The following is a 25771-nucleotide window of genomic DNA, read 5'->3' on the forward strand; positions in this document are numbered from 1 at the left end:
AAAAGAGTTAATATTTTAAACAGTTTGCACACCCTTCCCCACAACTCATTTCTAGCATTAATTATTTAGAAAGCTATTTCTTAGGTACACTTAAACTTAGCCCACGTAGATGATCACAAGTTCCAAATGGCAAACAGTAATCTGGTGTCACTCTTGCGCTCAGAACACTGGGTATATTGACATTGTCTTCACCCATACTCTGCACCTTTCCCGTCATGACATGCTGGAAAGGGGGATGAATGGGGATGGAGTCAGACACTGCTGCACTCAGTTCTTAGTGCTGCCAGCTACAGAACCTCTGTGTTTCAAATTTCTCCTTGTAAATTGGGGAAAATACATGCCTCACTGTTTTGAAAGATGGGAAGATGACCTATGAGACCAAAATACTTAGTTTAGGGTCTGCCATCTAGTAGATGGACAATTAGTATCAGTATTCTTCTCTCCTGCTCCAAGTTCAGTTCAGTCGCTCAGTCGTGTCCAACTCTTTGAGACCCTGTGGACTGCAGCATGCCAGGCCTCTCTGTCCATCACCAACTCCTGGAGTTTACTCAAACTCATGTCCATTGAGTCAGTGATGCCATCCAACCATCTCATCCTCTGTGGTCCCCTTCTCCTCCCGCTGTCAATCTTTTCCAGCATCAGGGTCTTTTCAAATGAGTCAGTTCTTCGCATCAGGTGGTCAAAGTATTGGAGTTTCAGCTTCAACATCAGTCCTTCCAACGAATATTCAGGACTGATTTCCTTTAGGATGGACTCGTTAAATCTCCTTGCAGTCCAAGGAACTCTCAAGAGTCTCCTCCAACACCACAGTTCAAAAGCATCAATTCTTTGGCACTCAGCTTTCTTTATAGTCCAACTCTCACATCCATACATGACTACTGAAAAAACTATAGCTTTGACTAGATGGACCTTTGTTGGCAAAGTAATGTCTCTGGTTTTTAATATGCTGTCTAGGTTGGTCATAACTTTTCTTCCAAGGAGCAAGTGCCTTTTAATTTCATGGCTGCAGTTACCATCTGCAGTGATTTTGGAGCCCCAAAACATAAATGTCACTGCTTCCATTGTTTCCCCATCTATTTGCCATGAAGTGATGAGACCAGATGCCATGATCTTAGTTTTCTGAATGTTGAGTTTTAAGCCAACTTTTTTACTCCCCTCTTTCACTTTCAAGAAACTCTTTAGTTCTTCTTTGCTTTCTGCCACGAGGGTGGTGTCATCTGCATATCTGAGGTTATTAATATTTCTCCCAGCAATCTTGATTCCAGCTTGTGCTTCATCCAGCCCAGTGTTTCTCATGATGTGTTCTGCATACAAGTTAAATAAGCAGGCTGACAATATACAGCCTTGACATACTCCTTTCCTGATTTGGAGCCAGTCTAGTCTGTTGTTCCATATCCAGTTCTAACTGTTGCTTCCTGACCTGCATACGGATTTCTCAGGAGGCAGGTCAGGTGGTCTGATATTCCCATCTCTTTCAGAATTTTCCAGAGTTTGTTGTGATCTACACAGTCAAAGGCTTTGGCATAGTCAATAAAGCAGAAATAGATGTTTTTCTGGAGCTCTCTTGCTTTTTTGATGGTCTAATGGATGTTGGCAATTTGATCTCTGGTTCCTCTGGCCTTTCTAAATCCAGTTTGAACATCTGGAAGTTCATGGTTCATGTATTGCTGAAGCCTGGCTTGGAGAATTTTGAGCATTACTTTGCTAGCGTGTGAGATGAGTGCAATTGTGCGGTAGTTTGAGCATTCTTTGGCATTGCCTTTCTTTGGGATTGGAATAAAAACTGACCTTTCCCAGTCCTGAGGCCACTGCTGAGTTTTCCAAATTTGCTGGCATATTGAGTGCAGCACTTTCACAGCATCATCTTTTAGGATTTGAAATAGCTTAACTGGAATTCCATCACCTCCACTAGCTTTGTTCGTAGTGATGCTTCCTACGGCCCACTTGAGTTTGCATTCCAGGATGTCTGGCTCTATGTGAGTGAACACACCATCATGATTATCTGGGTCATAAAGATCTTTTTTTGTATAGTTCTTCCGTGTATTCTTGTCACCTCTTCTTAATATCTTCTGCTTCTGTTAGGTCCATACCATTTCTATGCCCATTTTTGCATGAAATGTTCCCTTGGTATCTCTAATTTTCTTGAAGAGATCCCTAGTCTTTCCCATTCTGTTGTTTTCCTCTATTTCTTTGCATTGATCACTGAGGAAGGCTTTCTTATTTCTCCTTGCTCTTCTTTGGAACTCTGCATTCCAATGAGTATATCTTTCCTTTTCTCCTTTGTCTTTCACTTTTATTCTTTTCACAGCTATTTGTAAGTCCTCCTCAGACAAACATTTTGCCTTTTTGCATTTCTTTTTCTTGGGGATGGTCTCGATCCCTGTCTCCTTTACAATGTCACGAACCTCTGTCCATAATTCTTCAGGTACTCTGTCTATCGAATCTAATCTCTTTATCTATTTGTCATTTCCACTGTCTAATCATAAGAGATTTGATTTAGGTCATACCTGAATGGTCTAGTGGTTTTCCCTACTTTCTTCAATTTAAGTCTGAATTTGGCAATAAGGATTTCATTATCTGAGCCACAGTCAGCTCCCAGTCTTGTTTTTGCTGACTGTATAGAGCTTCTCCATCTTTGGCTGCAAAGAATATAATTAGTCTGATTTTGGTATTGACCATCTGGTGATGTCCATGTGTAGAGTCTTCTCTTATGTTGTTGGAAGAGGGTGTTTGCTATGACCAGTGCGTTCTCTTGGCAAAACTCTATTAGCCTTTGCCCTGCTTCATTCTGTACTCCAAGGCCAAGTTTGTCTGTTACCCCAGGTATCCCTTGAGTTCCTATTTTTGCATTCCAGTCCCCTGTAATGAAAAGGACATCTTTTTTGGGTGTTTTAGAAGGTCTTGTAGGTCTTCATAGAACCAAGATCCTTTGTTAATCTTCTTTTGTGAGTTTGGGTGATTCAGTCAGCATCTCTGAACCTCAAATTTCCTATCTGTAAAGTGGAACCATCAGTAAATGTGTCAGAGGGCTTTTGTAAGACTGTGTTAGTGGATCTGAAGTGAAAATGCTTTCTAATTTGTGATCCCTGTGTCCTGCCCACCCCCCGCCCCCCGTGCTGCCAGCAGTGATCTGTCCAGTTAGCGGTGCTCGCACTGTTTGCTCTTTCAGACTTTCAAGGCAACTCTGCACCTTGTCTCATCTTCCCCCTTCCTTTCTCTCCTTACAGCCTTTTGAAGGAGATGGGCTGTCCTTTTCCTCTCTGTTTTACATGAGGCTCGGAAAGGTCTTGTTACTTGCTTACACAAATAGGACCATGGCTGAAGACTGGGCGTGCGGCTCAGTCTGTGTATTGCTGAGTGAATCTGTGCCTGGATGGCTCCTTGACCAGAGAGAGCATAGTGGGTGAGCTTTGTGAGGGAGGCCTCCTAATTTCTTCCCTGGCACATCTCCCAAACACCCTGCTCCCTCTTCTCAGCACTTCAATCTTTGAGTACGAAACTGGTGGAGGAGGAGCTCACTTCCTGTTGAACTAGACATTATTTGCAGGGTGTTTGCTGTGGGTGAACTGATGATTAAACTGCAGCAGAACACTTTTGTAATGTCTGCTGAAAATGAAAGTATTCTTCCTTAAAGCATCTGTCAATGCAGTGTTCACACTCTGCGAGGCCCCAAGATATTTCTCTAAAAACAGCAGTTGCTTCTCTTCTACTACCCAGACAGATTCAAACCCAGGCCCACATTTTCATCAAGGACCTACTGTGTGTGGACCCTGACCTCTGTGGAGATAAGCTGCACACAGTCGTTCTGAATTAGAGCTCAACTGAATCAGGTGATGACCTCTCCTGCAACGTATTGCTCCCTGGTCTTGAACCAGCTGATCTGGCGGGCTGAGGTGCCCCAGGAATGCATTTCTCCTATAGCCATGCCCACAGGAAGACAACATCTTCCCAGATGGACAAGCCAAGGGTTTGGGAGCAGCAGGGCCATCAGGCCTGTGTTCTTAGCTCACAGCCTAAGAGCACACACTGTGAAAGCCAAAGAGGATGAGATGAACGAGGGCAGCAAGAACATATGGGTCCCTCAACAAGCGTTACAGAGTGAGCTGGAAACCAGGTGTGTGAGAGCTGGATCACAGCCAGGATTCTCTAAAAGGACAATTAAGTAGCTAAGCGCCTTATTTTTGGTGCCATTCACTGGGTTACAGCCATGAAGACAACCTAGTCCCCATCCTGGAGGAGCACAGAGTCAGGTCACCAGAGTAGACTGCATGGTGCCCTCCCTCTTTCATTATCCTGCCTGCCCCTGTTGTCTGCGGTAGAGCCCAGCCTCCTCTGACCCATCTCTGCTTCCCTGGGACTGCCTCATCTCTGCAGAGAAGGTAGCCGGCAGTTCTTGTGTTAGCTCCAACACCTTAACATGTGGCCTCTCCTGGGGATAACTGTAAATCTACAAGGGTCTGGAAGGACCAAAATAGCCTTTAAACCTCCCAACATTGAGGCTATGATGGTAGAAGAAGAGGCAGCAGTTTATTTTCCACAGAAATGGGGCTTCACTTGATGCTATTCAGATTCTCACTGGCTAAGCTGTCTCTCTCTCTGTCTGTGCCTGGGGCCAGCCCTCCTCCCAGGCCAGCTCCAGTGGCTACTGGATGCTGTTTGCCTCTTAAGCCTGACCCCACATCCAGTGCCTCTCAGGCTCCTCTGAGGCCAGCTGGGCTCATTTGTGAGGGGCCGAAGTGACAGAGCTCATTCTGCGATTCTCCTTTAGCTTAAGAAGCTGAGTTTCTGCTGTACTTAAGACTAATTTACAACTGGTTTAAGTTGTTGATGCATCTGAAGGGTCTCAGCATTTAGAGGGTCTCTCTGAATCCTGGTGAAGAGGAGCCTGATCTGGGAAACAAGAGTGGTCTGCAGGAGGCTGGATTTTCCTATCTTTTAGAGGGGCTTTCTCCTTCCATACAGGACCCTTTGTGTTGGTCTGAATATGCTGAACTCAGGACAGATAGTGATGCTGGGATCCCCAGATTCTTGAAGTCACAATTATACACCAAGCAGTTGAGGAAAGGAAGAGGTCTTGGAGGACATAAAACTCATTTCCCTCTTTCATATGCTTTCATATTCTTGAAGCATATTTTATTATTTACATTTTGCAGATGAGGAAACTGAAACTTGAAAAGATCAGTCCATCACTGTGGGGGTGGGGGGAAGTAGGGGTAATACTCGCAATGAGGAAAGGGGTCAGGGCTGACTTCATGCAGCTCATCTGGGACTTGTTTCTCTCTGAACCCCCTCTGGACTTGTCTTCACATCTGATTTCTGATGATGGCAGAGACAGGTCTTATTTCAAAATTAATGAGGTGAGGAAGTACCTACCTCATAAGAAAGTATATCCTGTGAAAATGTAATCAAGAGACTGCAAGTGGATGGAATGGATGGTTAGTTATGTGCTATTTGAGTAGATCCTGTTGGAATTACCCTCTCAGAAGCCCCCATGGCCAAGAATCTATCATGATTGATTCTTGGGTTTCACATTGCCTTTTCCAGGCTCCTTTTTAAAAAATATGCCACCTCCTTTGGAAAGAATAATATCAAGATCTGAACATACTGATGTGAATTGATAGATGCCATGATTGTCTTGATGGAGAAGGCCTGGACTTCTTGCAGGAGAAATTACTGAGCAGGTCAGAGGAAGGAGGAGGAGAGGTGAGCAGCATGAAAACATCACCATCATTACAATCGTGCCCTGAGACGAGAGGAAGTTCTTGCTCTCCTGGGGCTGATGTGCCCAGGCTGAAATCTCATCCTGAACCTCAGTGGTCCACAAGGAAAATCTTGCTGTCTTTCCCTGGAGTTGACAATATCAGGCAAAGTGGCTCTGCTAGACAGATTGCTGATAAAAGAAACAGCTGTATAATTTCCATTGTGCCCAAATATCCCTGTAGTCATGACAACATCCTTAGAGACTTCCAACACTGACAGATGGGGAGATGGCTAGTTTCTTCCCAATAATCACAGCTACCATGTAAGATGAATTCTGGCCTGGCTGAATTCTTGAAGGATGCTGACTGCAGGGTGATTCTGTGTGGGGGTCACTCAGGAAAGGGAGGCTTTGAGGGTTACTAGAAGTGAGTGGGCAAAAATCACTAGTCACTTGGGTCCTTGTCTGACCTGAAGGGAAATAATATGGTGGTGGTTCTGTTTCAGAAATGTGTCCCCTGTTCCCCATTGAACCAAGCCTTTCTATTCCTCCAGGGGCCATTATTACTGTACCCTTGGATTATGGCCACTAGCCCTTAGCAGTTCTCCCTTGAGTATATATCTGTACCCTGTTCCCCATCAAGCTACAGTCCAAATCATTGTCAACCTGTCATTTTACTGAAGAAGCTCTTCTTTAAAAAATTGTAGTTGATTTATAATGTTATGTTAGCTTCAGGTGTATACAGCAAAGTGACTCAATTGTACATATATATATATACACACACACACACACATACATATTCTTTTTCAGATTCTTTTCCTAATGTATAGATTATTACAAAATATTGAGTATAGTCCCCTGTGTTATACAGTTGGTCTTTGTTGGTAAGACTGTCTTGTAACTTATCCTTCTACTACTGTGTTGAAGCTTAAGCTCTTTGCCTTAATTTAGTTTTCCAATCTTCCACAGCCAGCCCATCTTCATATAGTCAAACTCCTCAGCATATGCCTTCTTTTTAGTTGAGACTCAGTATCTCCCCATCCTCTGCCTACTCCATGATGCTTTTTTGTTCTATAGGTTTGATCCCCTCTTTCTTTCACAGAAAATTCCTTCTTTTTTGTCTTTCTAAATTTTATTCATTCTTCAAGTTGCAGCTAAATTCTGCCCACTTCCCAAGAAGCTTTCCTTCACTAGCCCAGCCAAGGCATTGAATCAGTCCTCTTATCTATGGCCAGTGCCACACAGCTTGGCAGATGTGTTATTTTCAGGGCTTAATGAATGAAAATAACCTTTTCTTCCTCAAAGGCTGAACCCTTTGTCTTGAGAGCTGTCCATTGACGTCACCTGGATCTCTCACAAGGTCACCCTCTTTATTCTTTCTGCTGCTGCTGCTAAGTCGCTTCAGTCGTGTCTGACTCTGTGCGACCCCAGAGACGGCAGCCCACCAGGCTCCCCAGTCCCTGGGATTCCCCAGGCAAGAATACTGGAGTGGGTTGCCATTTCCTTCTCCAACGCATGAAAGTGAAAAGTGAAAGTGAAGTCGCTCAGTCGTGTCCGACCCTTAGTGACCCCATGGACTGCAGCCTACCAGTCTCCTCCGTCCATGGGATTTTCCAGGCAAGAGTACTGGAGTGGGGTGCCATTGCCTTCTCCGTTATCCTTTCTAGACCACCCTTTCTAAACCATAACTCTACTTTCTCTGCTTTATTTTTCTTCACATCACTATTACCACCTGACATTATCCAACATTGTCTCTTTAATTAGAATATAAGCTCCATAAGGGCAGAGGCATCATCTGTATTGTCATCTTTTTTATGACCAAGAAGTAGCCACAACAAAGCCTAGGATATAATATCGCCTCAATAAATGATTGTTGAAGGGTTGACTGAATGAATGAGTTCTCACTGACTGGCTAATTCACATTCAAAATGTTGGAGGAGAAATGGGAAGGCCCTGATCCTTTCCATTGTGCAGGAACTTTGAAAAATTAACCCTGATATAGCTCTTTTCCCACCACCACAGAGAACTAAACATTGTTGAACATCAAAATTATCAGAATAGCCCAGTCCACAGGGACATTGCACATTTCTGTCAGAAGAGCTCTGTACCCAGGGAGTACAAGCAAGGCCAGCTGAATTCTGTCAAATGCTTGTATTTGTACTGCTCTCCTTGGATTTTTGTGAGATTCAAATGCAATGAAGTATGATAAAAAGAGCTAAATTTATAAATCAACATAAAAATAGGAAACATTATCCAAGCAGTTTGTGGTTGGGGATGGCATGGTATTGTGGGCCAAAAATTCCATGAACAGGGGAGTCTGGAGGGCTACAGCCCATGCGGTCACAAAGAGTCAGACGTTACTGAGCGTGCATGTGCACGCATGTGCACACACACATACACAGTGTTGGAAATGAACAAAGAAGGGGTCGAGATCATGTAGGATTATTTAATTTTGCTTGTTCAGAGGGAACTTTTTGGATTTGTCAGGAGTTTGGTGAGAAGGATGCCTTTTTCCTTTGAGAAACACAAATGATATATTTTCATGTTTGAATGCTGGTCAGTGGATTCTGTCTATAAGAAGCAGTTAAAGATGCCTTCCAAACCTTAGAAATATTGAAAGAGAAAAACAATATAATCACCAGCAACACATCATCATCATCATCATCATCAAATTAATCCTTGCAAGACTCTCAGAGATAGGTATTCTTTTTTTTTTTTAAAGGAGAAGAGAGAACTGAGGTACGTAGAGGTGGAGTCCCTTACACAGACTCCCTTAGCTAGTCAATGACAGGGTCAGGAATTTAATAAGAATTGCTACTGTTTACTGAGAAGACTGAGCACCTAAGAATTCATGCTTTCCAACTGTGGTGCTGGAGAAGACTCTTGAGAGTCCCTTGGACAGCCAGGAGATCAAACAACCCTGGAAATCAACCCTGACTATTCATTGGAAGGACTGATATTGAAGCTGAAGCTCCAATACTTTGACCACCTGATGTGAAGAGCCAGCTTTTTGGAAAAGACTGTGATGCTAGGAAAGACTGAGGGCCGGAGGAGACGGGGCAACAGAGGATAAGATGGTTGGATGGCATCATTGTCTCAATGGACAGACTTTGAGCAAACTCCAGGAGATAGTGAAGGACAGGGAAGCCTGGCGTGCTGCACTCCATGGGGGTCAGACACAACTGAGCAACTGAACAGCAACATGCTGAGAATTTTCTAAATGTCAGTCATTCTTCTCAGTACTTCATTCAATATGATGCAAGGAGGCAGGCAATGTTATCCCTCATTTACAGAAAGGAAAACAGACCTAGAGTTGTTAAGCTGATTACCCAACGCCACACAACTAAGAAGGGCAGGAGCCGAGACCTGAGCCCAAGCAGGGGGCCCTGGAGCCTCTGCTTCCCCATGACTCTGTGCCACTCTTGGATCCCTGGTCTCTGTTGCAATGTCCAGCAAATGGCTTAACTTTTATAGTCCAAGAAGCTACTTTCATCACTCCTACCAAAACAAATGAAAGAGAGGAAAGCAGAAAACAGGGAGAGAGACTTAGGGGAGGGGTGGGGAAGAAAAATCTGGAATCACTAAGGTGAGTTGCAGTGAAGACTCTCCTGGAATCATCTTTGGCTGGAGGAAGCAGATGGCATAGCTGCTCTTAACAGCCTCCTAAGAAGCTCTAACAGGTCCCCATGTGAAAGGAAGATGGCTGTCAGTTGGGGGTGGAGGCCCACCCAGCTGTGTAAAGGGTTTGTTAAGATTAAATTATGGTTTACTGAGTAGCAAAGAGCAACATCCAGCTGCCTGAGAATTATGCCGACAGGATGCAAAGGCAAGAGAATATTGTGTAAACCTTATTTACAGATCAATAGATAATCTTTCATACACAAAAGGTCAGCTTCAGGAAGGCAGAGCAGTAAAGAAAGAAATATTGCTCGTAAATACAATATTGACTTGAAAAAAATCCACCCAGATGAATCCTTTGATATATACTCTTCTAGTCAAACTACATTTCTTTATTCATGAATTTTTTTCTTTCCCTAACCATTTCAGGTTCCTTAGTGAAGTATGAAGGGAGTAATGAAGAAGACTGATTTCTAGTTATTTTGAATTCTATGCCATCAAATGATCGGTATAAAGTGGAATCAAGTTTGAGAATTTCAGAGCAACATTTCTAAGTGTGTGTATGCAGCATTTAGTGTTCCGAAGTCAAATGACAACTCACCCCTACTCTTTGTAGTTTCCAGCTTTGCTGGCTGTGTTGATAAACATTTATCCTGGCTTAAGGAAATAAACAACTACTCCATCCTGCTGGTCCTCTCTGGATCCCTTCATCCATTTTATGTTTCTTCTTTGCCTTGAAGCAGGTAGTTCATCATTCCCCAAAATACCTGAAATCATTGCCACCCACCCCTACTTGGCTGCTGGATTGCAAAGCTGTTCATGACCGCTGCCCAGACACAAATAAGTGTGGGAGAAGAGGGAAACTTCACTGGGCTTTGTTTCCATGACATAATTAGGTTAGAGGACCACCTCTAAATTTGGGTGATTCTTCTCAGCAATTTAAAAAATATTTTCAAAGGACCACAGTCTGAAAAGCCTGAATGATGCTTTGCTGGTACTGTTTTTGGAGTGCAGAGCTGCTCTAGTTCTCAGGGTCACCTTGGGCTGCGACCTGGGAGCAATGTGCAGCTGAGAAAAGTCTGCCCTGGGCAGTAAGTCCAAAGGCTTGAGAGGGACAGCTGTTCATTCCAACTTCCTGATGGGGATCAGCGTGGCAGTGGTTGTGAAAGAACTTTATACTCTGAGGAATTATGTGAGTATATATACTTTTCAGAGCCATCCAGGAGGATCATTTGACAGTGACACAATTCCTCTAAACTAAGTACAAGTTCTTTTCTTTTTCCAGTTAGAAAGCATGTTTCAGATACTCTGAGAACAATAACCTCCTCTCATGAACAGATGTGGCTGGAATCAGTCACCTCCAGTTTTGTCTGGACTTGACGGAGTAGTCGGGTAAGACTGAGGATTACTTAACACCTCAAAGTGAGAAAAGGATACAAGGAGGAGTCTGGACTTAATGACAGATGGCAGAGGTTTCAGCTCTTCCAGAGTCAAAGTCAGAGCTTCATCCTCTCTGTTCTGCCAGAGTTCCCCCTTCAGTCTAGGGCCATGCCTTCCACACATACACACTCTTAAATTCCTCCTGTGCCCTTACTCCCTAGAAACAAGGCTGAGGGTTTCTTGCTAATAAGAATGAATGGCACTGGCCACAAAGTACAGGCTAATATTAAACGCTGGAGCTCTTAACTTTGCAGTGACTCCCCATCCCTTGGATTTTCCCAGTTCCCCATTTGCAGACCTGCTATTATCATCATGGGCTGTGACATGTGTGTGTATGAGAGGGTTGTTTCTTCCTGAATCTCTCCTCTGCAGGGTGCTTCTCATGAGCCACATGTGACAGTCTGTGAATAGGGGTGTCCCTTTGCATATCCCACCATCCCTGGTGGCTCAGAGGTTAAAGTGTCTGCCTGGAATGCGGGAGACCCAGGTTCGATCCCTGGGTCGGGAAGATCCAGGGAAGATCCCCTGGAGAAGGAAATGGAAACCCACTCCAGTACTCTTGCCTGGAGAATCCAATGGAGGGAGGAGCCTGGTAGGCTACAGTCCATGGGGTCGCAAAGAGTCGGACAGGACTGAGCGAGTTCACTTTCACTTTCACTTTGCATATCCCAGCTCTCTTTTGTTCTGCTATATTGAAGGCTCTGTGGCCACCCCTATTCCACTCAGACTTTTTCTAAGAGGAAGGAGAGAGGAGAAAGGGAGGGATAGTAATTGGGAGGGAGAGAAAAAAAGGAGGAATGAAGGAAACCACCTAGGTAATAGACACTAATAATTTTATATTTATATAGTTATTTATGGTTTATATGCTAAAAACAATTTGTAAAATGTTTTTACAGGCATAATCTTACTTAGTTTTTATAACCACCCAATTTATAGATAAAGAAACTGAGGTTTAGAGAAGGTAAAGTTTATCTAGCTAATAAATAGCAGCATCCTATCTGGAACCCAGTCCTTCTGATGTCATGTATAGTTTTTTGTTTTTGTTTTTTTCTTTTCTATACTGCTCCATTAAATGTAAAGGCATGTCCCAAAGTTCTTTTTTGTTGAATCCATGCTAAGCACCCTAGGTGAAAGCTGAAGGTCTTAGTAGTCACCATAACTCTCTATTAAACCCTTACTGGACTTTTTTTGAGGTTAGACTTATAGACTTTGACTGGTTGGCTAGAAATAACCATCCTACAAATACTTAGTATATTTATTAATGTTTTTGTAATTTACAGTAAATTTTCATACATGAACCTCACTTGAAAGTCCTATAAGCTATGCACATCTCAGAGGTCTAGTGATTGGTCCAAGAATGAATGGTAGAGTCAGGATGAGGCTCTAGATTTTTTTTATCCTAAGGCCTATGCCTTTTCTGTTACCTCGGATTTCCTCCACTGTGGTGGGCCTATCCTGTGTTAGATTCTGCAGAGTATAGCAAAGTCCATTTAAAGAGCCAGGACTCCTGAGTTGATCATAGCCCTGACCTCTCAGCATGACTGAATACATAACTTGTGAGGTGTAGGGCTCTCTGTTCAAAACTGTTAAAGCATTTCAAGATGGTGACAGCAGAGTATTAAGCCTGGAATGAGGCCCTCTGAGGGTGGGACCCTTTTGAGCATGGAGCCCTGTTAGAATGCCAGTGACGCTGGTCCTGCCTGACATGACTCAGGAGTGGAAGACTGGGTTTCTTTCTCAGATTGTTTCTGGGGCTCCTATCAGAGAGCTGAAGTCCCAGGTCATATGGACTTTGTTCTGTTAAATCTTTTATTCCCTCCATCAGAGAGCTAAGCCACGATGTTCCTTATTATATTAATTGCTAACTCCAGTTCTCATAGATCAACAGTTAGGGACAGAGTCAAGATATCACTAGTAGCTACTGTTTATTGAACATTTATTATGTCGCAGGCACTGTGCAAAACATTTTATGTGCTTTGAATTGATTGCAAGTGTGTTAGTCACTCATTCATGTCTGACTCTTGGCTTGACTGTAGTCTGCCAGGCTCCTCTGTCCATGAAATTATCCGGGAAAGAATACTTGAGTGATTTCCATCTTTATCCTTCCCTGTATCACTATACCTTGTCTTGGTGACTTTGCGGCTTTTCACATCAATTAGTGGATTCTATTTCTCCACCTCTTAAATCTGGGTTGGTCCCAAGAATGATAAAATGCAACAGAGGAAATGGTGTGTAAATTCAGGGTTTAAGTCTCAAGAGGCTTACAAGCTTCCTCTTTCTTTCGGAACCCCAGGTCTGCTGTGAGAACAAGCCTGTGTGAGTTGGCTAGAAATGAGTACCACTTGTTGGAGAGCTGTCATCCCAAACCGAGACCATCCAGGGCAGCCAGCACCCACTTCACCTGCCAGCTAACTTCAGATACATGAGTGAGCTGAGCTGAGGTCAGGCCAACAGAGTCCAGCTCGGCCAATGGATTTCACTAATCAACTCACAGATAGGTAAGAAATGACACATAATTTTTGCTTAAAAACTGTCTTTTGGAGGTAAGTAAGTATGCATTCTTATTAAATTAATAGATAACAGACACACATCCATTATTATTTCCAAGGAAACAAGCTTTGAGAGGTTACATTCATGCCTGTGATCAGTAGTTAATAAATGGTTCTGGAAAGTGTGACTCTATAGGTCGAGTTCTTATCTGTTATTTTGCACGGTCCCATTGTAGAACTCAGGGTTCTGTCAAGCCCTTAGCTAATTTGAAAGCTGAGTGGAAGAAGCAATGTTTTTGCAGATTGAGTCAGGCCCAAGGGATGAAGCTCAAACACCAAGAATCTCTCTGCTGATAAAAATACCATGTCTATTATTAACCAAAACTTTAATATAAAACATTGTAATCTATCAAAGGAAAAAATGCTTACACGCAGAACAGGAGAGACGATGCCTTTGAGGTCAAGGTCACAAGCTAAATGCTAGCAGAAATTTTGGCTGTATCTCATTAACACTAAATTATGACTGAGTTCTGCAAGAGGTCTGTGTGACAATCCCATTAATGCAAATGGCATTCCTTATGATGTCTGCTTTTGTAAATGAAAATCAAATGCAATTATGTCAGTGGAATTTACTCATTAAGCTAAACTAAAACCCACCAGCAAGTGTCTCCTCACTTCCTCTTCTGCCCCACATCTTTGATTACAAGCCGTTGCTCCCCAGAGTTGCAAATGGATATTTTGCTAAAATACGAGTACACAATTTGATGATAGAAGGGGCACCAGAATACAGAAGTTCTTACAGATATCGGAGGTTAGGAAGGTTCTGGAAGGCATCAGGGTCGATGTATAGCAGGTTGTTGGCCTTTTCAATTCTACTGTGAAAGAGAAAAGAACGTGCACATGACCTTACTGGTAAGGAGTGCTATGGTATTTTTCATTATTATGCAAAGAGTATGTTAATCAGTTATTCACCCTTTGTCCACCCATCATTTCCACAAAGATTGGGCATGCATATGGTGTCTTTTACTATACTAAACTGTGCTAACAAAATATTAACCCTGTCTTATATAACTCTCATCACTGAAGTCTTCCTGGAATCTATTCATCAGAGACAAACAAAGCACAGCTGGGTGAGTCATTTCACCCTGAACTCAGTTGAGTGTTTAACCAATAAGGATCTCCCAGGGTCTGAGGAAGGCAGGGATGAGGCTAACGGGGGAAATGAGTGTTTTTTTTTCTGATTGGGAGACGAGAGAAGGGGATGGACAGCAACAAAGAGGGTGAAGAGTCAAAGGAGATTGGAGAAAAGTAAAGTGAAAGGTCAAAGGAAAATGAAGATTAGGGGATAAGCAGTGAACATCTCTGGCTTTCACAGCAGCTGGTTTTCACAGTCCCAGCAGACATCAGCTGGCAAAGTGCCAGTGAGTCCCTCATACTGCAATGGAGGCTGCTCTCTCACAGCTCGTGGAAAGTGATGGCTTCTGCCCTGGGCTGACCTGCGCCACGTCCTGATCAATAGTCTGGAGGTGGGCATGTTCACATTTGGATTCCGACAGAGAGGCTGCCCTTTCCTCATCTGGCTGGATCAATGTATATTTGCAGAGATGCTCTGTGTTAATTACTTCCTCCCTATTTCATTAGCTTTAATGTTGCAGTAACCTGTAGCTACGCAGATCCAAGTACCAGGTAATTAATCATTTTAAATACAGGCAGTGTTACATGGAGGTGAGCACCTCTCCATGTGGGGGAGAGATGAAAGAGCCATCCCATTAGCTCCACTGCCCGTTGAGCTGCACAGAAGGACATCTACTTGACCTTGCCCAGAGGGCTGGCTGCCCTTTGGTTCACTTCTCTGATACTCTCTGTGGGTTCTGAGACCCTGGTCAGATCTCTTTTCCCAGCTAGGGTAAGGAGAGGCCAAGCAGAGAGAGAGGGACGGCATCAGTTGCAGAGGCTTAATGACAGTGAAGAAGAATGAGAGTGGGAGGTAGAAAAGGAAAGGGAGGGCAGAGTCTGTCATAATGGACAGACTGTCATTCCTAAACAAATTCATATATATGTATGTATGCGTATATGAATTATGCATATGTGTATATATACTTGGCAAACGCTAAGGAGTTTTTAAAAAGATACAAAAGAGTCAAGAGATTTATGTTCAAGTCCTTATCCTGCTGTGGATTTGGCTGGGTGACTAGACAAGCTTCACAACTTCTCTCTGTCTTTCATTCCTCATCTGTAAAATTAGGAAAGTGGTTCAGTGGCTTTCCTAACTGTGTTCTCTGAGAATTTTGTAAGATATTCATCAGTGCTTCACAGAGGAACCTTTCCAATGACACTAGTTGAGAAACTCTTAATACAATATCCTTCTTGGAGATTCCAAGTGTATATTTGCATATTACAGATTCTGAGTTTTCCTACAGTAGGTGAGTCTGTCTAACTTATTTGACCATAGAATCTTTTTCCTTTTTTGTAATGATAATTTTCTGTTTAATGATACACAGAATACACTTTGGAAAAATTTGGACCTGTCTCCAAAGTCTCATCTGGCTTTGATAATTTATAGTAACTTTAGACTGGTATGCAACAGAGGTGTATCTGTGTGAGTACTGGCATGTATATAAAACTAGAATGTCAACAAGAGAAAATACATTTGGTTGGAGTAGTAAAGAAGCCAAGGATTGTTATGATAACTTACTGTATGCCAGTTTATGTGTTAGATCTACATAACATTTATCATCTCATTTGTTCATCACAGTGATCCTATGAGGCATGCAATTTTATTATTCCCACTTTACAGAAAGAAAGCTAAGTCTTAGTATGATTTTGCATCTTGACCAAGGTTCCATGGTGAGTATGTGGCATAGGCTAGCAGTCAAACTAAAACTGCCCATCTTCAACTACATCATGAGGAATTTTGGGCTTTGACTGTGGAACAAATTTGAATGAGAGGATGAGCTGGAAGTATTAATACGTGCAGTCACAGAGCTAGGTTCTTGAGTTTACTATGCAAAAAAACCCTGAGAAGGAAGAAGCAGAATAAGACTAAGCTCTGAACTGGTACCTGAGTCACCAGGCAGAGATACATGGCAGCACCTATTGGACTGACTTTGACAGCCTAAAATGAAATTCTAGGAGTCTGAGGACAGAGCAGAGCCAGGGCCTCCCAGGAATATAAGTGAACTTTAAGGCTACTACCAAAAGCAGGCATGAGCAAACCCCCATAGAGTCTTGCTTACATTTCATGTAGTTTGGGCAGGTTGGAGAACACGTTTGCCTCTATCACTTCCAAGACATCATTCTGTGAGATCTCTCTGCAAAGAAAGAAATATAATTCAAGTCAGTTCAGCTACAGTCCATAATGGATTTAGGGCTCAGCCTGGAGCCTTGTGCCTGTAGTGATTCATGAGACACACAGAACTCTACTCCTGCTCACAAAGAAGTCAGCTGTAATGATGAGGCGAAGCTAACATAAGATGCTAAGACTTATAGAACAATGAGAGAATGAACCCAAGGCAGTGAGTCTGGTCAGAAATTATTCAGTCTATAGGTGTAGCCACAGAGGCCCAGAGAGGGAAAGAGACTTGATTAAAAGTATTTAGGGAATATACAGGGTGAAAAAAAACTTTAAATAGACCAGGATCAGCAAACTTCTTCTAGAGGACCATGTAGTAAAATTTTTATTTTTTGGCTTTATGAATCATTTGGTCTCTGTTGCAACTACTCAGTTGATGTTGTTGCATAAAAGTAGGCATAGATATCATGTAAATGAATGAGCATGCTTGTGTTCCAGTAAAACTTTATCCATAAAAACAGATGGCAAGCTGGATTTGGTGTTATGGGCGATAGTTTGGTGATCCCGCCCTAGACCATGGAGGCAAGTTCTCTCTGCTATGCTGCTTTGGAAAAGGAGAACCTCAACTCAGTCTCTTTTAAATACACATCCATGCTGTTACCCAGGTAGAGTTTGTTACCGCAAGACCTTTAACATTACTGTTGCTTGGCCAAAAATACCCAGGAAGGATCCTTCAGGTCCCAGCCTGTTTGCTCCTGGAGTAATTGGAAGGGAGTGGACGATGAAGTCCACTCTGCAGAAGCCCAGAGCTTATGAGGAGAGAAGGGCGAGAAGGGCGACTTAATCAGTTAATGTTTATAAAGTGGCTCAAAGATGAAACATGCTATTATTAGGCCTCCTGAGGAAGACTCTCATGCAGTTTTAATATGGCAGCTGAGAGAGTTTCAGAAAATCTCATAGGCGGTGTGCATTCAAATTGGCTCAGGCAAAGCACTGTCTGCTGGCCTGAGATTTTGCTGAGAAGCTCTAGAAACGCTCTTGATCAAGGGAAAGGCCTGGAGAGCAGGACAGGGAAAAGGCCTGTCGGGGGAGGGGAAGTATGACTGTGAGCACAGGGGCTGGCAACATGGAGGCGGAGCAGGGGGTGGGTGGGGAGCTGTCAGTTCAGTGGTGGCCGGATCCTTTCTCTCACTCCCCCATTAGCAAGGAGACATTTTGTGAGAGAAGTTCAGTTCAGGCACTCAGTTGTGTCCGACTGTTTGAGACCCCATGGACTGCAGCATGCCAGACTTCCGTGTCCATCACCAACTCTCAGAACTTGCTCAAACTCATGTCCATCGAGTTGGTGATGCCATCCAACCATCTCATCCACTGTTGTCCCCTTCTCCTCCTGTCTTCAATCTTTCCTAGCATTAGGGTCTTTTCCAAGGAGTCAGTTCTTTGCATCAGGAGGCCAAAGTACTGGAGTTTCAGCCTCAGCATCAGTCCTTCCAATGAACATTCAGGACTGATTTCCCTTAGGATGGACTAGTTTGATCTCCTTGCAGTCCAAGGGACTCTCAAAAGTTTTCTTCAACACCATAGTTCAAAAGCATCAATTCTTCAGTGCTCAGCTTTCTTTATAGTTCAACTCTCACATCCATACATGACTACTGGAAAGACCATAGCTTTGACTAGACAGACCTTTGTTGGCAGAGTAATGTCTCTGCTTTTTAATATACTGTCTAGGTTGGTCATAGCTTTCTTCCAAGGAGCAAGTGTCTATTTTTTTTTTGTAGTAAAATTAATAAACTTTATTCAGAGGACTTTGTGAGTTCTATTTTAATTTCTTGTCCTAAAGATTTTTATTTATATATATATATTTAATTTTATTTTATTTAACTTTATAATATTATATTGGTTTTGCCATATATCAAAATGAATCTGCCACAGGTATACATGTGTTCCCCATCCTGATCCCTCCTCCCTCCTCCCTCCCCATACCATCCCTCTGGGTCGTCCCAGTGCACCAGCCCCAAGCATCCAGTATCGTGCATTGAACCTGGACTGGCAAGTGTCTTTTAATTTCATGGCTGCAGTCACTGTCTGAGTGATTTTGGAGCACAAGAAAATATAGTCTGTCACTGTTTCCATTGTTTCCCCATCTATTTGCCATGAAGTTATGGGACTGGATGCCATGATCTTTCTGTTTTGAATGTTAAGTTTTAATCCAGCTTTTCCATTCTCCTCTTTCACTTAAGTCATGAAGCCCTGTAGCTCTTCGCTTTTTGCCATAAGAGTGTTATCATCTGCATATCTGAGGTTATTGATATTTCTCCCTGCAGTCTTGATTCCAGTTTGTGCTTCATGTACTTGGCATTTCACATGATGTACTCTGCATATAAGTTAAATAAGCAGGATGATAATATACAGCCTTGACGTACTCCTTTCCCTGTTTGGAACCAGTCTGTTGTTCCATGTCCAGTTCTAACTGTTGCTTCTTGACCTACATACAGATTTCTCAGGAGGCATGTCAGGGGGTCTGGTAGTCCCATCTCTTGAAGAATTTTCCAGAGTTTGTTGTGATCTACACAGTCAAAGGCTTTGGCATAATCAATAAAGCAGTAGATGTTTTTCTGGTATTCTCTTGCTTTTTTGTTGACCCAGTGGATGTTGGCAATTTAATCTCTGGTTCCCCTGCCTTTTCTAAATCCAACTTGAACACCTGAAAGTTCATGGTTCACATGCTGTTGAAGGCTGGTTTGGAGAATTTTGAGCATTACTTTGCTAGCGTGTGAGATGAGTGCAATTGTGCAGTAGTTTGAGCATTCCTTGGCATTGCCTTTCTTTGGGATTGGAATGAAAACTGACCTTTTCCAGTCCTGTGGCCACTGCTGAGTTTTCCAAATTTGCTGGCATATTGAGTATAGTACTTTCACAGCATCATCTTTCAGGATTTGAAATAGCTCAACTGGAATTCCATCACTTCCACTAGCTTTGTTCAGAGTGATGGTTCCTAAGGCCCACTTGAGTTTGCATTCCAGGATGTTTGATTCTAGGTGAGTGATCATGCCATCATGGTTATCTGGGTCATGAGGATCTTTTTTGTATAGTTGTTCTGTATATTCTTCCCACCTCTTCTTTATATCTTCTGCTTCTGTTAGGTCCATTTCTGCTTTTTATTGTGCCCATCTTTGCATGAAATGTTCCCTTGGTATCTCTAATTTTCTTGAAGAGATCTCTAGTCTTTCCCATTCTATTGCTTTCCTCTATTTCTTTGTATTGATCACAGAAGAAGCCTTTCTCTCTCCTCGCTATTCTTTGGAACTCTGCATTGAAATGGGTATATCTTTCCTTTTCTCCTTTGCCTTTAGCATCTCTTCTTTTCACAGCTATTTGTAAGGCCTCCTCAGACAACCATTTTGCCCTTTTGCACTTCTTTTTCTTGGGAATGGTCTTGATCCCTGCCTTCTGTACAATGTCATGAACCTCCTTTCATAATTCTTCAGGCACTCTGTCTATCAGATCTAATCCCTTGAATCTATTTGTCACTTCTACCGTGTAATTGTAAGGGATTTGATTTAGGTCATACCTGAATGGTTTAGTGGTTTTCCTTACTTTCTACAATTTAAGTCTGAATTTGGCAAAAAGGAGTTCATGATCTGAGCCTCAGTCAGTTCCTGGTGGTGTTTTTGCTGACTGTATAGAGCTTCTCCATTTTGGGCTGCAAAGAACATAATCAATCTAATTTCAGTATTGACCATCTGGTGATGTCTATGTGTAGAGTCTTCTATGTTTTTGAGAGAAGGGCACCTCTAATACTGTTGTAGCTTCCTTCATGATTCATTTGGTAAATTTAACTGCCTTCATACTTTTCACAGTTGAACATAAATAAGGGTGGTGTGTGCATGCATGTTTTAAGTGGATGTGTTGGCCATTGGGTGTTTATTTGCTTCTCTGCCCTTCCAGTGGGAAGAGTGCTGGGTGGTATAGGAATGAGAGGAGTAGGAAAGGAGTGAGTGAATTGAAAGTCGCTCACTTGTGTCTGACTCTTTGCAACCCCATGGACTATACAGTCCATGGAATTCTCCAGGCCAGAATACTGGAGTGGGTAGCCATTCCCTTCTCCAGGGGATCTTCCCAACCCAAGGATTGAACCCAGGTCTCCCACATTGCGGATGGATTCTATACCAGCTGAGCCACCAGGGAAGCCCAAGAATACTGGAGTGGGTAGCCTATCCCTTCTCCAGGGGATCTTCCTTACCCAGGACTCGAACTGGTGTCTCCTGCATGGTAGGTGGATTCTTTACCAGCTGAGCTATGAGGGAAGCCCACAGGAAAGGAATGGGAGACTTCAAAAAAGGGGACATTTTTTGAAGACTTTAAGGAGTCAAGTGAAAGAGCTGCACAGGTAGAAAATATGCATGGAGGGAAGCACTGGATGACAGAGAGGGTTTAAATGCAAATGAGCCCGTATCATGCAAAAGCTATTGTACTTCCAGGTTCACATGCCATCCCCTTGTAGTATCTCAGCCTAATACTTCCTAGAAGATAGATATTTCTCCTTTTCTGAATTCATGTACTGAATTCATCCCATCCATATTCTCTTATGTGGATTTTTTTTTGCCAAAGAGAACTAAAAATTATTAAAACAAATAAGCCAAGAAACACTTCTAAATTAATTATTTCAGAAGGTAGTTCATATTTTATGGCTTCAGCTTCAGAGGCAGGAGAGGGTGTTAGGCTTGGAAGGTGGTAGAGAGAGCCTTTGGCTGGAGGAGGGCTGGAGGGAGGTGAGCAGCATACAGTAGTAAGAAAATGCCTTACTGGGAGATTGAGGGCTCTTGCTCCATTTCAAACCAGTTCTGCCTCTAGTTATTTCTGTTACCATTGACTAGGTATCTACTATCTACCAGCCCTGTACATGCATTCTCCTCAATCCCTTTAGCATGCCTGTGAAGCTGGTATTTTAATCTCCATGTTAATAAACAGCCCTATCTGTATGCAGAACAGCTCTGGCTGACTGCAGGGCTGGAACACTTTCTTCTACATGCCTTGCCTCCCAAGACATGTTGGGTCTAATATTTCCACTCCTATATATTTACTCAAGGGAAAGGAAAATTCATGCCCTCCCAAAGACTTGTGCACAGATACTCATAGCAGCTTAATTGGATAAACTATAACATATTCATACAATGGGATATTATTCATCCATAAAGTGGAACAAACTGCTGTTCCAACATAGTTGAATCTTAAAAAAGAAATTATGCTGAGTGAAAGAATGCAGACTATTTATATGAGGGTCTAGAAGAAGAAAAACGAATCTACAGTGATAAAAATTAGAGTAATTGTCACTTGGGGCCTGGGATGGAGTTTGCTAACGGGAGAGGCAGCAGGTACTTTCTGGTATGATGGAAATGTTCTCTTTCAAGATTGGGGAAGTGGTAACATAAGTTTATCTAACTTTGAACTTTAGGTTTAAAGTGAATGCATGTATTTTAGTGTATATGAAACATACCTTAATACAGTTGTATAGCAATACTTTTTATTCAGAGGAAGGAGAGTAAATTCCATTCCGTTTATGTCTTGAGAACTCTGAATTGAGAGAGCTATTGGAAAAATGTTGTCTGGTCTGAAAGTGGTTCTGAAAGTTCTATCAAATCCTAGTGCAATCCTGGAGACTATAGATAAGGTTCCTTCCCCTCCTGACTGTCTCCCCTGCAGCTCCCCAACCCTTCACTGAAATCTCTGAAGTGAATAGCTGAACTAGGTCAAAGAATCAGAGTTTCTCAACTCTGACTGCACTCTAGAACCTTCTGGTGGATTTTTAAAAAAAATTCCAAATCCTGGGTTCATATCTGAGAATTGGATTTATTTAGTCTGGGGTGAGACTCTGGCATTATTTTTTTTCCCTTGTTCTTTAATTCTCCAAACAATGGTGGTTCCAATGTGCATAAAGGATTGAAAACTACTGGTCCAGATGATATTAAGTTCCTGTTTAGACCTGTGCTTTCCATCTTACAGAAGATTTGCTTCAGGAGCAAGGGCCAATTTACCTTGTTCTGCTAGGACAACAAATTGGAGAAATAAAGTTCTTGGAGCACAAAAGGAAATAAAAATGAGATAAAATAGTAGTAAGAGAAACCTGGAGACAGAACCTGGAAGTGGGAGTAAAATATAAGAGGTAATATTGAATAGTTAGTTTTGATTTTTCATAAGAAGATTTAATCAAGAGGTCAACATTTCAAATGTTCAATGTGTAACAAGGGATATTGTGGAAAATATGCAAAAGCATCTTATATTTTATTGTTATTCAGTTGCTCAGTCATGTTCAACTCTTTGCAACCCCATGGACTGCAGCACAGCAGGCTTCCCTCTTCTTCACTATCTCCTGGAGTTTGCTTAAACCCGTGTCCATCCAGTTAGTGATGCCATCCAACTATCTCACTCTCTGTCATTCTCTTCTCCTTCTGCCTTCAATCTTGCCCTGTATCAGGGTCTTTTCCAATGAGTCAGCTCTTTTCATTGGGTGGCCAAAGTATTGGAGCTTCAGCTTCAGTATCCGTCTGGGGCTCATTGATGTGTGGATGCAGAAGATGTGAGAGTTCATCTCTCTTCTATTAAGCAAGATGCTGAAATGTTTTGGAAATACGTAAAAAAAAAACCAAACTGGTACTCTTCCATCTAACATTTTTTAAATATTATTTTGCATAACACATGTTATTTATATTAGTATGTAGAAATGTATTACTTTTAAAAAATAGACTGACAGAATATTTCCCAGTTTTAATTTCTAGAATGACAAATGATAAAAAATTGGGGAACTATCCAATGTAGGCTGAATTCTGTCGTTGGGTAAGGGGTCTTGATTCTGTGAAAAGATTGTTTCCAGAGTTGAGACTCTTCTCATCTTCCCAGGCAGTGAGTGGTTCTCATGATTCACATAGAAATCACCTGGGGATCTTGTTAAAATGCAGATTCTCTATAGGAAGATCTTGAGAGGGTCCAAGGTTCTGCCTTTCTAATACCTCGGGTGATGGGTATGTTGCTGATCTTGAGACCACATTTGGATTGCAAGGTTCTTCTGAAGAATGGTAGTAACGTCCTACCAGGCCTTTCTCCCCAACGTACACAGGGGTGGATATGAAAAGCATGATAGAGGAGGAGTGAAGTTCTTGATTTAAAAAATCTTTTATCTTCTGGAAACCCCTCCCTTACTCTCTTATTGAAGTTTTCCTGTTCTCTAGATTGTCACAATAGTTCTTTCTCAGTTAAAGCACTTGCTACTTTGTTTTGTTATTGCTAATTTTTTGGTGATGGGGCGGTGGTCATTGCCTAATTCTCCAACCTGACTTTGAGTTCCTAGATGGTATTTTATCCATTTATCTTTGTATCTCTAGCACCAAGTGCTAAGTTGAAGCATGATAAGTACTCAATAAATGTTTAGTGGGAGGATGTGTAGATGGAAGAAAAATAGTCCTTAGGTTCAGAAACAGTATCTGCAAAACTGTGAAGGAGATGAAGTTTGTCTTCTGTAGTCTTTCACCCCTCTTCTGTAGCCAACATATGATTTGTAACAATCAAGCCTAGCTTGTCTATGAGCTAGATTTTTGTCCCAGGAATTTTTCTACAATTAATACATAGCGTGGAAGGGACACATGCATGGATTTGATCTGCTGTGCTAATAGCGTCTGGATGCCCCTATGCGTTGCGGAGTTTCCCAGGTCCTCTCTGGCTCACAGGTGAAGTCATTGAATTGATCAAACACTCATAGAGGTGAAAACAGGAGAGATGACTGGTGTAACTATAGGAGTTCTTAAAGCATTTGGTCTAATGTTAGGTCTCTTTTGTGCACAGAATTCTATGTTTCTTTGAAGGAAGTGGAGATGTGCTTGAATGAGGTGCTGGAGGTTATCAAGACATTCTCTCTGGAGTTTCAGAGTGAGAATTAGATTCTCCAGGTTTTCATTCCTCTGGCCAACAAAAGGGTTAGTATTCATTTAAGTACATGTATTGGGGTGAGGTATCAGTAGGATGGACTTAGGAGTGAATGAGCATGTAGCATTCAGCTAGATCTAGCATAAAATTTTAGTCTTGGACTGATAATCATTTGTCTACCATTTCACCCGACACTCCTTTTCCAAATGCTGGTTTCACTAGGCAAAAAGTTGCTATAGGTTTGTAGGATAGGGAAAAACTGAAGAAATTTAAAGAACATCTATGAATTGGAGAACAGAGTGTAATAAGAAATCAAACACTCATTGTCTTCGCTTTCTTTTTGATATAGGAGATAGTCTGCACTTAGGTTTCCCCTGTCTTTTCCTTCCTCCTCTGACCTTCCATAGAGTATTTTCTTTTAATAAATCCAACCTACCTCTCCATAACTGGACATTCAATTACATTAAAATATTTTTAATACCCAATGAATCAAATTTCTTTTTTTTTTCCTATTTAATAACCTCAAATGTTGACTGCTTCTCTCCCCTGAGTCCCCCTGTGGGACCCCTCACGCTCACTGTCATAGCCCTCAGAGACTGCACTGGATTTGCATTCTGTCTTGTCTCCTTCACCAGACAAAGAACTCCTGGAGAATGGTGACATTGCCTTTCTTCTTGGTATTTCTGCTTCTAGCCAAGTGTTTACTGAATGACTGAATTATCTTTGAAAGATTATAAAAGATTTTCTCTGTTTGGTCTTGCACAATAAAGCTGTGTTCTTGAAAACCTGCAGGAAACGGAGTATTTGCAAATCAGAATGTGTATTAGCACAGGAAAAAAGCATCTGGTGTCCCAGAGCCTAGGAGTGAATCTTTAGAAGAGTGAAGAAGTAATTCAACGAATGTTCAACAAATTTTGATCAAGCAGCTTTTGTATTTCAGGTACTAGGTCTGTGTTGGGCTCTAACAGTGAATAAATTGGGTCCTGGTTTTTATCAATCATCTTTAACTCAGGGAGTCTAGTATTCTAGGCCTGCCTTAGATAGCTGGTTGTTATCTTTATTTGGTGGGCTATATAGCAGTTCCTAGAAAAGAGAAAATAGATTGTTGGTATGCTGCATTTGAATATAACTACAGATATTAAAATAATATACTTTCATATATAATGTATAATTATATATAATATATAATTATATGTGTATTATATATTAAGAATTATATATATGATTATATATTATATATACACACAGGTATATATTCCTACTTTATGTCTTGTCTATTCCCTTAATTCTTCTAGAAATGTGCCATATGACTTATGT

At 41.9% G+C, this 25771-nt stretch overlaps 1 protein-coding gene and 1 non-coding gene across 3 annotated transcripts in view; one reads left to right on the plus strand and one right to left on the minus strand.

The window, feature by feature from the left end:
* FSHR (follicle stimulating hormone receptor) overlaps positions 1-25771 on the minus strand; it is a 185699-nt gene that overhangs the window by 49037 nt on the left and 110891 nt on the right. For both annotated transcript variants that reach the window (XM_055540049.1, XM_055540048.1), the window contains exons 3-4: positions 16482-16556; positions 14046-14120 (exon numbers count right to left, since the gene is read on the minus strand). In XM_055540049.1, the coding sequence (XP_055396024.1) occupies positions 14046-14120; positions 16482-16556 (150 nt within the window). The remainder of the gene's footprint in view (positions 1-14045; positions 14121-16481; positions 16557-25771) is intronic.
* TRNAS-GGA (transfer RNA serine (anticodon GGA)) lies at positions 11193-11275 on the plus strand. The gene has a single exon. It is a non-coding gene; the product is annotated as a tRNA-Ser (tRNA).

The sequence above is a fragment of the Bubalus kerabau genome, chromosome 11 (genome assembly GCF_029407905.1).
Source record: "Bubalus kerabau isolate K-KA32 ecotype Philippines breed swamp buffalo chromosome 11, PCC_UOA_SB_1v2, whole genome shotgun sequence".
NCBI classification, from domain to species: Eukaryota; Metazoa; Chordata; class Mammalia; order Artiodactyla; family Bovidae; genus Bubalus; species Bubalus kerabau.